The sequence below is a fragment of the Ooceraea biroi genome, chromosome 12 (assembly GCF_003672135.1).
Source record: "Ooceraea biroi isolate clonal line C1 chromosome 12, Obir_v5.4, whole genome shotgun sequence".
Taxonomy (NCBI): domain Eukaryota; kingdom Metazoa; phylum Arthropoda; class Insecta; order Hymenoptera; family Formicidae; genus Ooceraea; species Ooceraea biroi.
This window is the reverse complement of record NC_039517.1, coordinates 9,424,078-9,438,637: the sequence shown is the minus strand read 5'-3', so window position 1 is coordinate 9,438,637 and position 14,560 is coordinate 9,424,078. Positions and strand designations below refer to the sequence as shown.

Here is a 14,560-nt window from a genome sequence, read left to right as displayed (position 1 = left end):
TGACGTTTGCAGGATATGCTGCCCCCTTGCCCTCTCGACCAGCAGCTGCAGTTCCTCCACGGAATGGGCGCACGTGGATCAGGTAAAGATTTTCATGAAATGTTTTATTTTTATGTTAAGATAGCAAAAATAAAAGAAATTTCAATTTTTTCTTTATCGCGTTAACCAGCTTTTCCGGGAAATGAGGGTAAATTTGGACTCCACATCCTTTAAAATTATGCCAAAATAATATTCGAGATAATAAATATGTTTTCTCTCAAACTTTTGCAATACTTTTTGATTTATTATTAATGAAATACATTTTTTATAACTGCAACAACACGCGTGGAGACTCAGGCAAGCGAATAATTTTTGTCTTTGAGATACGACGAAGCTCGGGAGCGAAAACGCGCGTCATTGGCATCTAATTTGACCGTTTTCTAGGCGCCGGAATGGACGCGAAAACCGAATAACACGACCGTAATTCGTGTTAATCAGAGCTCGAACCAGAATCAGAACCAGAACCAGAACCACCGGCCTATACCGGGAGGGCAGTATCACTTCAACTTGCGCGGCAATTATGAGGATGACATCGACAACGAGCCACTTTACGACCCCGTGGCGCCCAGGATCGACTACGAGGTGCACGATTTCGATGCGAATCCGCGGGACGAGGCAAATCGGCGGCTGGCTTATCGTCGGGATAATGCGAGGCAGCAGGACGTGATTTACGACGGGCCCGCGGACGACTTGCCCATGTACCACGGCTCCAAAGTAAGATCTGTAACTTCGTCCTCAGATACATTTTCGCGTTATCTCGAACCGTTTTTCACGTCGAACACGGGCCGAATCAAGCGGGCGAAGTAACATTAACGTATTCATGAATTGATTTTGCGCCAGGAGAACGGCCAAGCGATCGGTAATCGATTGGCGGACCTGCAACTCATGCAGAGGCAGAGCGAGGCCGAGAGGAAGACGATAACGACCGTCGAGGTGCATCAGTCAGTTTGTCCACCTGCGCCGCCGCCGCCGCTTCCCTACAAATGGCCAGCAGGTTTGACGACTTCTCTCGCGCAGCATCGTTAAAGCACCAACTGGTTACGTTCGCTCGAAGGAAATTCCATGACTGTCGATCCGTTTTCAGAAAATCAGATCGAAAGATCGAAAGTTCCTTACGCGGTTTCTTTCTGGAATGAATATTTTCGTTTTCCAAGGTCTCAACAATCGTCGCAGTAACGTTACAGAAAATTTAAAATATTTTCCATACCAATGTTGATTATAAATGTCAACTTAGTGTTACTTATACTGTTTCCAATAAATTAGATAGCATAATTAAATGCGGTAAAGACTATCTTGAGAATGGCAAAAAAACGTGTGTCGTTTATAAAATTGATTGTGTGGATTGTAATGCTTGTTACATCGGACAGACCGGAAGACACGCGTATGAACGAACATAAGTCAGATATAAAGAAAAACCAGGACAATTGGTCAGTAGTCAACAAGCACAGAATGTCAAATGGTTATTGTTTTGACTGGTCAAACATTAATATCCTCCACCAAGAGAAACACCTGAGAAAATGTGAGATAGCTGAAATGATATTTATCAAAAGACATAACAACTCTATCAGTTTGCAAAAAGATACTGAGAGTTTACCCGTTATATATGATCCTATTTTGACAAACATAATATCTTCTCCTTGAAACCACTTGCTTGTTGACTACCACCAATTACAGACGTGTTTCGCCGCAAGTCTCTGTCACATACAGATTTCTTAAGTCTTTTTCAGCCAGTAAGTTCTTTAAATGTTTACAATTTGTATTTTAATAATATGTATATTTTAATATTTTCCGTTTATTTTCGAAAAAGATTTTTTATAATACTTGATAAGGACCAGATGATTGGTCGAAACGTCCGCGTCGTGTATTTAAACATTAAATAAACTGCCAGTGTTGGTCGACAAATTGATTCTGCGCTTATTGATTATAAATAACTGAGAAATATAATGTCTCTTGAAAAGAGAGAAGTTCTTTTAGAAAAATTTTGATTTTTGAGTTCGATTTCAAATGATAGTCACGAGTCACCGTATATATTATCTACCGTTACAGAGGCCAAACCGATGAACGCCATGGGCATGCAAATGGGCAGCACCATGTCAATGGGCAGCACCGGCTCGACGGAGACCGAGTCGAGCCTCGAGTCGTCCTGCAGCAAAGATTCCGCTTCGACGTCGTCATCTCTGTCGACTTCGTCCTGCGAGCCGGCGTCCACCGTCTCATACGGATCGGCGAGTGGCGGCGGTTCCAACAGCATCACGAGCAAAACGACGGAGACTTCGACGGCCGCATATGCAACACCGCGCAAGGACGCCGTTAGAACCTCGCCAATCGTTAGCACCGATCTGAGCACCGCTATCACGCAGGAGCTGCAGAGGCGAGCGCAGCAGGTCAGACACCGATCAACGTCGAACAGGAAACCTGTATCTGAATTGCGTTCTTGGGATTTTTCATGACAGAAGCAAAGCGAGCAAGAGCGCAAGAAAAATCGCGCAAGGCGCAAAGTTGCGAGCAAGATTTGTAAAGTAGCGAAGACAACATATGGGAGACTTAAGTGGCCCAACAGATTGTATCTTGAATAAGAAAGCAGCTGGTCGCAGACTCCAAGAGAGTTACTTTTGTTACTTTGGAAGAAATTTAAACGCATCGCGTTTTGCCAGAGATGCAATCGTAGTCTTTTCTTAATCGTGTCGCGCGTAATTATGAGATTATTTTCTCGTGTGTTCGAATGTCAGTAGCCAATCTTCATTTCTACACACGCTGATATCTGCGATCGTCTGCTTATCTATACGATATCTTTTGCGTAGTTTTTCATGTCAGTCGTGATAGAAAATTGTCATTATCGATGAATTCAAGCGTCCCGCGATTAAAATCCGCGATATAACTGGAAGTTTCATTTTTCATTGTTAACCGACAAGTGGCTTATTCTTTATCTTCCCACGGAAAACAAGTTTCATTAGATCATAATTTTTCAAAATTTTCTGTAGATTATTCTTTATTTTTTCACGTCTTATATATTGCTATTAATTATTGTTATCAGTTTATCTCGCGGATCATCATACACGTGCTTCGCTCGATCGCTCATTATCGTCGCCTTATTTTTTCCCACAGAGGATGAACAACGCCGCTAAGGCGGAAGCGCCAAAGGAAAAGGCTCCGGATAGCCGCAAGCCTCAGAATCCAGAAGCCCTGAGGTCGCAGGAGCAAAAAGTCACACATGATAAGGTCAGTTGCTCTCGCGATTGCACCTGCATAAGTAGCAAGTGTCGCTATATAATTTACACGTGTCTATTTATTCATCAACGGCCGTAATGTCACTCTAAGTGGTATTTTGCGGTCATTAACTATCACAATTACTATTTATTTATTCTAGCCTGCGGCCGTAACGAATTCATCATCCAACAAACCGAAGGCACATTATATCTAATCGATCACTAAATATATATCACTAATCGATCGATCGCATTATTAATCTAGCTTTCTTTTTTGCAGCTGATGGAGGAGTTCAAGCGTGCACACCAAAAGATGTTCAATTCCGTTCAGCAAAAGGCGCAGTCGTCGGATCAAGTTTCCGAGAAGGTAAGGAAACGCTATCATTGGCGAATTATTGCGTAATTTAAACTCCGCGATATAATGTGTATTTAAATTCTTTTAAGACTCTTTCAAATATTACTGACGCACGTTGAGGGAAAATGTTTGAAGAATTTCGCGAGTTTCGTGGAAATACGAGTCGCGCGTGTCTACTCGGCGACTTTACCTTGCGGAATTCGAAATATATGATGCTTTAACTTTCATGCGATAACAATAGTCCACCTGACGCCAGTACTGGTGTACCGTTCCGTGATAAGCGTATCTTCATCGCTGATCGGTGATGTAACGCGTTGCACGTTATGTGTGCCTTGACCATATAAGTAATACCTTGATACCGATGCGCTCGTTAATGCTCATCATTAACGAACAATTAGCTAGAAACATTAATGGGCTGAGAAACGCCAGCCAGATTGATCGATTATATTTAAATGAACTAAAAAAAAACATGAAGAGAAAAATTAAAATAATAAGAATTCTGAAAACTAAAGCGCAATCAACAAAGTTAGCTTGATAGTAATATAGACCACATTCAAGAAACGTACTCTAAACGTCTCTTCCGTATTCGAGTTGACTTCGTTTTTTTTTTTAATGAGGAATACGTGGCGAAGAGATTCATGTTCCACGCCTCTTTCTCCGGCTGAAGACTTTTTCGTGCACGCTGCCGAGGCATAGCGCCAGCAGGCCGAGTAGTGCTCTCTTAATTATACAACCGGTGCGAGGAAGGATCCGCCGGTGTAAACAGATAAGAGCACAAAATTATGAAGACCCCGGAACACCCGTTGTCAGTGTGGCGTACACGTTACACACGTTACGGCGGTGCGTGTGTGTGGTGGCGTGTGCGTGACCGCATATTGCTGACGCGCCGACGTTTTACCTGTACGTATACCTGTGGGCACACATCGGCTGCGCGGCGCCCGGTAATATTGTTGAAACGACGAGAGATAGCAAGCAGTTTGCACACCTTAAAGTCACGTACATTCCGTCGTTTCGTCTCAGTTCTTGCGTTACCGCACACCGCGGAAGAGAAAGACAGAAAAAAGAGCGCGGAAGGAGCGCGACGCTCGTGCGCACCCGCGGACTATGATCGATCGCGAACGGAACGATGTTGGCAAATTAATTATGGATCAATCAAGCGCGAAGCCCGTGCAAGCATTTTTTAACGTGTCGCACAACGTATCGCCGAGACGTTCGCAGCGGTTTGATCGACGATAACGCGAAACTCGCAGCGGGAATTAACGACCAGTCGCGAATTAATGACCGACAATTAATCAGCAGCGTGGCATTTAAACGCGCGGCATTGCGCGTGCCCTCCAAGTCCTTCCGGAATAATAACGTCGTGTTATTTATTGACTAAGTGTGCTATCGTGACGAGATAACTCCGCGTAACAACGATCTTCAATTTTGAAGGCAAATATTCAATCTAGATGTTATTCTGAAGTGGTTCCGCGTTATCAACGAATCACTGTCACCTCGATTTTTCGGGCGACCAGACAGGTCGCATGTTACACAAGTGGGAGACTGATTAGTAGCACCTTGTACCGTCACCTTATCGTTCGTTAATCGTGCTCGTTATCGGGTCGGATTCTTCGCGGACGGATTCGCGACAATCGCCGGCGGAATTGCGCGAGAAGCATTCGATCGTGTAGCGCGCAACGCGCAACGGATGCGCGAGTCTCCCGTGGCCACGTATTTCCTTCGCTACGACAAGTTTTCTACGGAATTGCGGCAGACGTGCAAAATAATAGGGCTTACATAAGAGCGCCGGCGAGGACGTAACGGCGTGCTTCTCTCTTCGTGCGCCGCGTGCTCCTTCAGTCGCTCGTCGTCGTGTCGCGCGATCGGCTCCGAAACGCTGCCGCGAGACAACCGCAAAACATCCGAGGTCATCGTGCAATAGTAATTAGAAGATAATAAGGCCGGAGAACGCTGAACGAAAAAGTGGAATACTCGTTGAAATGCAAGAGACTCTTCTATTGGCAGTTGATAGAATTCTGCGGCTGAAAACAAGTGGAAAATTCATATTAAAATAAATGATACAATTTTCAAGATATTATTTTTAAAAAGTCGCAGTCCAACTGAACAATAACATTAAAATAAAAGAAACTTTTTGTTGAAATTTAGAGAGGACAGAGAAGTGAAGAATAAAAATTTTATGTCGGTGATATTTGTGTGTGTGTGTTAGGAATAGATTGTAATAGAAGATAATACATGACGTATATGTGCTATAAAAAGAGCAAGCACAAAAGAAATAGATAATTAAGTGACGGAGAAAAGGAGAAGATATTGATCGAATGCATAACGTAATCGATTGTTTAAAGAATTATTGTCATATATTATTAAAAAAATTCTTAGACCAACTATGGATAAACAAAGCTCAAGTAAATGTAATAGGAAAGATAATATTATAACTGACACAATGAAGAAGAAACAAGCGTTAGTCACAATCACACCTTACAATGTTAGTATAATTATAATATATATAATATAATATTATATTTGATATTTATGTTGTACTCTGTTTAGCGTTAATCAGCGACTTAATCTAAAATTTTGGCACATGGCACGTTAATTAACAGACTTTAAAAATTCTAGACTCTAAAATTCTAAAACAATTCTTTTAGTCACTCTTTAATTACTTTTAACTACTTAATCTTCGCATTTCTGCAACAAACGTCGCAGTTTCACCAGATGCAGCAGCCTATTTAACTGGCAAAAATCCCATTTAGATAACATATCAACTTATCTCTATTGTCTGTGTAACTTATATCTATAACTCAGCTATGACTATAACTTATCCCGCTGCATTTTCAGGAACAAGAAAAAAGAGTGCTCAACGTTCAGGCCTCGACAGCGACGACGACCACAACGATAACAACAACGACAACGACGACGACGACGACGACGACGGGCACTTCGGCGCCACCGCCGGCGCCTCCTCCGTTTCCGCTTCTCTCCAAGAAGCGGGGCAACGACGACGCAGTCGAGATGCAAAGCATCGAGTCGTTCAAACTGAAGGAGATGCCCAGCACAGTGCCGAAGCCACCGTCGACGTATTTTCCGATAACGAGCCCGTCCTCAAGCGGAAGTCCGCGCCACGGTGCCGTGACGAAGGCAGCCGGTGGTAAGGACGCTGCGACGAGCCCTGTTGCGGAACTCGTGAAGATTTCGCCGTCGTCGGTCTCGCCAACCAACGTCGCCCAGTCCGCGAAGTCGAACAGCAAGGTGGCCATCAGGATAGGGGCGTACGAGGGTGAAGCCAAGCAGCCATCCAGACTGGAATTCTTGCCGCAGCAGACGAACCGCGACAAGAGCGACGACGCGGCCAACAGTCCAGTCGTGTCCAGGCTGCAGAATGAGCTCGCCGCGACCCTACAGAGATCGAACCTCAGAAGAAAGACTGAAGGGGTGAGTTGACACTGTGTACGAAAATAGATTAGAAAAATATGTGGAAAAAATTAAATGTGATAAATTAAAAAAACGGAATATTGTAGAAATTGATAGGGAAAAATAAAGCTGTAACTGCGAATTTTGATTTGAAATTAAATGCATCGTGAAACTGATCTGTTCTTTTGTTGCAGGAAAATTCGTCGCCCGTGAAGAATATGCCTGAGAACGCGACGTCCAGCAGCGATACAACGAATACGGAACTCAGCAAGGTTCCCCAGGGTAACGTCGAGAAGCTCGCGTCCGCCCTCAGCAACAAAGTCACCATCAAAGTGAATCCGGATAACAGTAGTCGATAAGAAACGTCATACAAAAATTGCAATCGATTCGCAAGAAAACGTAGGAACGGTTCTTGTACTTTCGTAAATTTTGTACATTTTTGCACGTTTCGCTAACCACTTCGATTTTTATTATAAGAGTGAAAGAGACGCTCCCGCTATTGGTGAGGTTCTTTTACACACTTATACATTTTTTATATCTTATTTATTCGTATTATACATACGCTGAAAAGAGAAGCGAGGGAGCTGACTCTTATTAATCGAGACGAGGTTTCACGACCAGTATTTACCACGTAGTCCCTGTCTTAAAATGTAATCTACTGCGATCGCGGCTATATACGAATCTTAATGAAAAATTCGACAAGCAGTTGAATTTTTAAATAAAAACGATGATACGCAAAGTTTAGTCTTGGAGCTATCTATTATAAAACCTCCTTAACAAATATTGGATTGTAACATATACTCGTTATTATAAAAATACTAAAAAACGGGATAAATATATGTTACAACCTAATATATTAAAATATAAAATCCACAAAGCCTGTACGAATATATAGCTAAAGAATTTTCAGAAATTAAAATAATATAAAATTAATATTTTTTTAATATTAATTAATCAGTATGGAGAATTAATATTTTCATAAAATCGTTAGCATAATTTCTCCAACTGCATATCTTTATGCTACAGGCGCGAACACAATAACTGAAAAATATATCAATCCAATAACTTTGTTTCCCACAATTACCTACATCTTCATTCTTCATATAAAATATCTCGTGAGAAGTTATTCACACATGAATGACAGTATGCGTCCTCATCCGAATCGGATGATCCGATGTGGTCCGATCACATACTCGAGGACGCATTTTAATCCAATGCGATTAAAGTCCGTTAAGCGATATCTGGAAACGCTTCAAAGATCCCTCAGTCGTGCAGAATCTCATAGATGATCCGAGAGGCGCGATCTCGTCTTCATCCTCCTTCTCGTCGCGCGAGGAAGATCATCGATGAGAGCGTCACATAAAACGAGGTTGTCCGGTCGCTCGCAGAGTAACAGGATACGCAAGCTACTGCTGTCGGAGTACTGCGAGCTCTCGGAGATGATTCTGGTGGAGTCGCCGTTCGCGGAGACCACGCGAGACGGACGTGGACTTCGCCAAGTTGCTCTGGGCCTGACGCCGACCAGGCTAATCGTCGCCGCCGACGTTCTCCGGTCTAATCCGGGCTTCTTCTGCCCGCCTGGCGTCGACGCCAGCATCGAGAGCTTCGAGCTCGTGTCCGTGTATCCGTTGGAGTACGTTACGCTCAGCGTGTTCAGGAGAAGACGTCGCAGGACTCTAAAGGCAAGGTATACTCCTTCGATCGACGAAACGCGAGGTATAGAGACAAGATTTTATTCTTCAATAATTTTCGCTGTTGAGAGTTCATGAGTTTCTTTTTTCCAAATGATTAAAATCTCTCCAAGTGAATATTTAATACTTTTATTACAGATTCTTCTTTCTTTCTTCTTTTCTCTTCTTCTTCATATTTGTGCATGAAACTTTTATATTTGAAAGCTGTGTTAATTGATCTCATGTTCTCATTATCTCTTGATTATTTCTCATTAGATTCATTGACGGGCGAGCTAATTATTATGAGCTCGGCGGCGTGCGACGCAGATCCTCTTGGAGGATTTGGTGCGAGGAAGTGCGACGATTATTGGAGCGTAAGATGGATGGCAGTTCGTTATCCGAGACGACAGCAGCGAGCTCGTCGAGCAGCACCACATTGTATCTACTATCATCCGAGATCGAAGTCAGGAGCAGTCGGGACGCAAGATGCAGAAGGCCGATGCTCAGGTACGGCATCGTATCAAACAGATACAAATTGATTTATATCTCTCTACATTATTATTAATTTATCCATTAATCATTTACTTTTCTTTAAGCAACGCTTAATGACCATATTTATTACATTATATTTGAAATGACAGCTCAATTGGTCCAGCAAGACCAGTTTTTATAAAAAATTTTTCATTGAGCTCAGAATTCGATTTTTTTATAAATATCGATAGCCGTCTGAGTAATTTCGGTATTTAATCGAAGTATCCTGTATTAAAAACTGCAGGATATGGACGCGATACGGAGGCGCCGGCGATTACGTCGCTCCCACGTGGACCGAGAAGAATCTTTATCTGGGACCGTCCTTCAACGAATTGATGAACGGCCACTATACGCCCGTTCCGGTGAGATTCGCTGGTGCCAGCCTGGAGGATCTCAAGTACGAGCTGGAAGATCGTACGTCGCGTTACGTCGCTTGTGAGAAGTCGTGCCACAGCTGGCCGTGTCAGGCCAAGTCCGGCCAGGGGAAATCGCAACGCACTGGCGGATTGTGTAATGTTCTCTATGCAAGAAATCGCAATAGGCATCGTTACGATTACACGACGAGTTGCAAAAGTTCGCCTTGCAACATTTGCCAATTGGACGAAAGCGTTGGTATCGATATTCGCGGACAGCACGGCCGGTGTAACGGTTAGAACTAGAATTTGTTGAATCCGGATTAGGCAATACTCGTTTTTAAGATTTTCGCAATTTTTCTTAATACAAAGCAATAAGATTAATTTAGAAAAGACCAAATCTGTCTTTTTTACATGAATAAACACAGAAAAAAATATGACATACCTGTTAAACAAATAGAATATGTTTCATTAATTCATATATTAGTTATATTTAGTTCAAATATTCTCACTTGATTTATATATATATATATATATATATATATATATATATAATATTAATAATTAAAAATTTTCATAGAACGCCGAGATGTACTTCTCTCCGAGGAGGAATTCGCGGAACACGTGGGAAGAAAATCCGAGAGACAGGAGCAGCATCCGGAAGCACCGAAAACAAAAGTCCTCAAGTCAAAAGTGTCGCGTTTCGGTTTCGGTATACCGGAGAAATGCCGTTCAGAGTTGATTCTGGGGCCTTACCGCGCCGATTCTAGCTACGTCGACGTTCCCGAGCACGCGGATCGCCTCGTCGAGTCCCGTAAGTTCATCGAGAACGGCGTGAAAGTTTGGGAGGATCACTGCAGAACCCTGAAGAGCCAGAGGCATCCTCGAAGATACGCTCTCGCTTCAGCGGCGCATTTCCTTTACGCGCTCGGACCGTGGTCAGTCCAACCCGGCGAACGTGATTCTGTACAGACGTTGAGATCGCCGAGTGCTGTCAATATACGTAAACAGCCCTCGGATCCGGAACTGAGACTTCCGGTCTCGCGCCGCCAACTGACAGCCAGCGTTTCTTGCGCCGCCTTGACATCCGGCGGATCTAGCACCGTCACCAGAGGACGAGTGATACTGTTCTGGACACCGGAATACTGGTACAGGCCTCAGGCAGCTGTAATTGCTTACAGGTAATGTAAAAATTGCAGGAGAAAATATCCATCATGGGATTTACGTCTCCCAAGAGACTTAGGTCTCGTATATGTTCATATATTTTGTTGTCTGCTACTGTGAGAGATGAATCTGCTTGGAGTTTGCATTAATTTGAACATAACTAGAGAAATTACATTTTATTCAATTTAGTTTACATTTTTTTTCATCCAAATATAATTATTTATTGAACAGGTTCTCATACAATATTTATTTGACAGAGAGCTGAGGCATCACTTGGAGTCCCTCCAGCACTTCCGACGTGAGAAGGAGAAGCAGGCGAAGAGGAAATTCTTCTGTAAACGGTGGAATCAGATTTCAGTGGAGAACGACAAATCGGAAACTACAATCATGGGAAAATCCAGCAGTCTCTTGGAACGTATGCTTTCTATAAATGGCGCACGCAAGAAGAATAAAAAGGTGAATGAAAATACGGATGTGCAGCGGGGCACGGCGCAATTGCGGAGACTATTGCGAATGAACCTCCGTATCACCGTGTGGGACTTGGACAGCAGCGTCCTGGCCACGCAGCTAACGATGATCGATCGCGATCTCTTCGTGCGTATCCCCGCGACCGAGATCGAGGTGTTGATCCACCAGAGATCGTCGCGTAACGCGCCGAATTTAGGCGCGTGGATCGCCTTCAGCCACAGGATTGCCTGTTTAACCGTCAGCGAGATCCTTGCGATCAAGCAGTTGGACATGAGGACCAGGATCATGGCGAGATTTATCAACGCCGCCGACAAGTGCTTCGCCCTCGGCAATTTTCAATCCTGTAGATCCATTCTGACTGGTTTGCAAGCTCCACCGATTTACAGGCTTCGAAAAAGCTGGTCCTATTTGAGGACTCATCACGCCAGCAGGTATCTGATTATTAATGATTGACGTAATTCTGGAAGATAATTAATTTCTCGTAGATGTAATGCAATTTTTCTTTATGCTTTGCAATTCTATATATATATTTATGTATTTTCTATATAATATATACTTTCCTGAAGAATATTTTTCCCTGAGGGATAAATGATTATTACGATATTTTCATGATATATTCTTCTAAATATTTCCCGTTTGTTATTTCAGATATGAAAGGATGGAGAAGCTGTCCAAGATTTACAAGAATCTATGCTGTTCGAGATATCAAAAAGTTTGGGCCACAAAGGAACGGAATCCACCTTCCATGCCATACGTCGGTCACTTTTTGATTAAAGTCTTGGGATTAAATAATTCTAAAACAATTCAAGCGAAGTGCGCGCCGTCTTTTACAAGGAAACAATCAATCACGCGAATCGCTGCGATTTCGGAATCTGCAGCCGTCCATAATAATTCCAACGCTTTTCACTCGGAAAACGGACAGAAATTGATGGGACCCAAGCAATGCTTAGCCCGGCGTATTCTCACAGCAACCCTGACAAGGATACGACTTACAACACGCCGTAATGTTGCTGATGATACAGCGAGCGACGCTTGGACGTGCAGGCAGCAATATCTAGCGCGCAAGTTTCTTCATCGTTGGATCACGATAGCGTTGGTGTCGAAGACGCACGCGGAAGGGGACCAGGCAAGCCTGAGAAGCGCAGACTCGACGAGGAAGCGCGTTCTCCACGTGGCGACCTGGCTGACGAACTGTCAGAGATTCGCGCAGGGCTACGTTTTCCCCTTGAACTCGTTCGCGTGCGAATTCCTTCTGAAAGCGCGCTACAGAGAGGACCGTGACAACTTCTTCATCAGTCTCAAGCTCGAACCACCGAGAACGAAGTGACGCATGTTCGTCGAGCTTGCGATGAAACAAAGTGTATCAGTTCATTGTGGCGAACAGTATCGATTGATCGTCTAGTCACGAATGTTAAAGATTAAATGGCCCATATTGAGAACGCGCTTACAACAATAAAAGCACCTCTAAAAGTTACTCAAAGATTTCAGCCACTTGATTGGCTGAGAAGCCTTATTGAAGTTGCTTTTGTAAGTGCGTTTTGAATATAGTCAATGACTTTTGGACCGCTCAGTATTACCTTTGCATATGATTCGGATATACTTTTACACCTGAAGTGGTACCGTGTCTACACGCACTTTGTACGATTATTATTGCTATAATACTTTAATAAAAATGCGTCTTTGTATAATATTTTTGCTATTTTTCTTATGTCCTAAATACTTACTGGTTTGCATCCATCATCCTTTTCCAACTCTCACCGCTGAAAACGGAAAGGACTGTAGCGATTTCTTTATCACCGTTTTATTCCGAACATAGTGTATACAATTGTTATTTTACATCCGTTATATGTGTATATATATATATATATATATATATGTATGTATATATATATATATATATATTTCTCTTTCTTTCTATTAAAATTCGTCAGTCATAAACTTAAAAAAGAGTGTACCATGACGGGCGGAAGAGTGAATCTCTGAACTGAAACGATCGGTTATTCAGTTTCTGACTAGATAACAACGCGGTTTCGTGTATGTACAGTAATGAAATATGTATATATATATATATATATATCTATGTCATCCATTAAAAAAAAAAACACGAAAAAGAGTAAAGATTAACGCAACGTATGTACATAGAACAAGAAGGGGGAGAGGGAACAGTCTTTTTCTGGCACGAAATCGAACGTAATCCTCCATCGACCGTGTCGCGCGATCGCGAAGAAGCTTTCCTTAATTTTGGAAACGTACAAATTTAGAGATCTGTATATGTATATAATAATATATATCATATATATATATATTTTTTTTGTAATATAGAGGTACTCACAAAATTCCAGAGAGGAGCCCGCACGAATGCGGACCTGGATGATTATCTCGCACGGCGAATCGTCTCTTCACGTACAGAACAAACATGCATGCATGTATGTATGTATGTTTATGATGTATGTATGAATGTGTAGTATGCGTACGTATGCGTTAACACTCAAGATCGCGATTATTACGACTTGCGCGATTCGCGGCTCTCGATCACGACGGAAGAAGCCGAGCGGCGGTTTTGTTTTTGCACAGTAACGGGACTCAGCACACGCGACTTTGACACTGACAATGAAGAAATGCGTCCGCAGAGAATGCCGCGCGGCGAGCCTGCGCGAGTACGCTATACTCGAGACCACGCAAGAACGTAGTATTCCTACGGTAGAGTAAAATTCCACGGAGTATCAAAATAATTGTTCGTGCTAATATCAGAGTTCTCTTTCTACGGATCGATCGCGGCGATCCAGGAGGGGCAGATCCTTCGATCGAGCGTTGGGACCCTTAATCGGTCGCGTGGGCTCATGTCTATCTAAATGCAACACAGAGAACATGTAATTTGCCTCTCTTAGCAATCAACAATAAATATCTTTGTGAATTTGACAATAACATTAGCTCAGTTTAACGTTACTTATATTATCTTCGAAACTTAATTTGGAGAACGGTACGTAAGATTATTAATTTAGTATTGATTACTAATTTAGCGAGGCGCGACTGATTAAGGGTTGATTCTTGCTATCGAGTCTCCTGGAGATGTTTCCGAACCCATCGTCGACCTCAAATTCCGTCTCGGACACCGACCGAGCTGACGACGATCCCCTCGTGTCGTCACTCGAGTAGAACTGCAGCCGAGTCGCAAAGAGCCTTCGTCTGTTCCTTAGACCGCTTGAAAGAGCAGCCGACATCATCTAGCCGTACGATGCTTGTCCCGTCTAAATCACATGCCACCGGGTTTCGGAAGATTCGTGTCGTACGCCCTGATCACGTCCGTCTGCGTCACCGAGCCACCCTCCTCTTGGGAGAACGCGAAACCATCTGCATCGCGCAACA

General features: G+C 43.0%; 3 protein-coding genes across 10 annotated transcripts in view; 2 read left to right on the top strand and 1 right to left on the bottom strand.

The window, feature by feature from the left end:
- Positions 1-7,744, top strand: part of LOC105282211 (serine/threonine-protein kinase pakG) — a 32,018-nt gene extending 24,274 nt beyond the window's left edge. Inside the window, exons 7-14 of one of the 2 annotated variants that reach the window (XM_011344002.3) lie at positions 13-82; positions 478-753; positions 880-1,033; positions 2,086-2,423; positions 3,145-3,258; positions 3,526-3,612; positions 6,436-7,029; positions 7,203-7,744. In XM_011344002.3, coding sequence (XP_011342304.1) covers positions 13-82; positions 478-753; positions 880-1,033; positions 2,086-2,423; positions 3,145-3,258; positions 3,526-3,612; positions 6,436-7,029; positions 7,203-7,367 — 1,798 coding nt within the window. In that variant the 3' untranslated portion in view covers positions 7,368-7,744. Of the gene's footprint in view, positions 1-12; positions 83-423; positions 754-879; positions 1,034-2,085; positions 2,424-3,144; positions 3,259-3,525; positions 3,613-6,435; positions 7,030-7,202 lie in introns of both variants that reach the window. The other variant, XM_011344001.3, reaches the window with a different exon arrangement.
- An 88-nt stretch (positions 7,745-7,832) lies between these two features.
- LOC105282210 lies at positions 7,833-12,884 on the top strand. Its single transcript, XM_026974294.1, has 6 exons — positions 7,833-8,695; positions 8,955-9,185; positions 9,454-9,857; positions 10,143-10,743; positions 10,984-11,625; positions 11,843-12,884. Exons 1-6 carry the CDS (start codon positions 8,355-8,357, stop codon positions 12,519-12,521), a joined length of 2,898 nt encoding a protein of 965 aa, XP_026830095.1. The 5' UTR covers positions 7,833-8,354; the 3' UTR covers positions 12,522-12,884.
- A 221-nt stretch (positions 12,885-13,105) lies between these two features.
- Positions 13,106-14,560, bottom strand: part of LOC105282219 (probable phospholipid-transporting ATPase IA) — a 29,237-nt gene continuing 27,782 nt past the window's right edge. For 6 of the 7 annotated variants that reach the window (XM_011344014.3, XM_011344011.3, XM_020032585.2 and 3 more), the window contains one exon: positions 13,106-14,545. In XM_011344014.3, coding sequence (XP_011342316.1) covers positions 14,448-14,545 — 98 coding nt within the window. In that variant the 3' untranslated portion in view covers positions 13,106-14,447. The remainder of the gene's footprint in view (positions 14,546-14,560) is intronic. The other variant, XM_011344017.2, reaches the window with a different exon arrangement.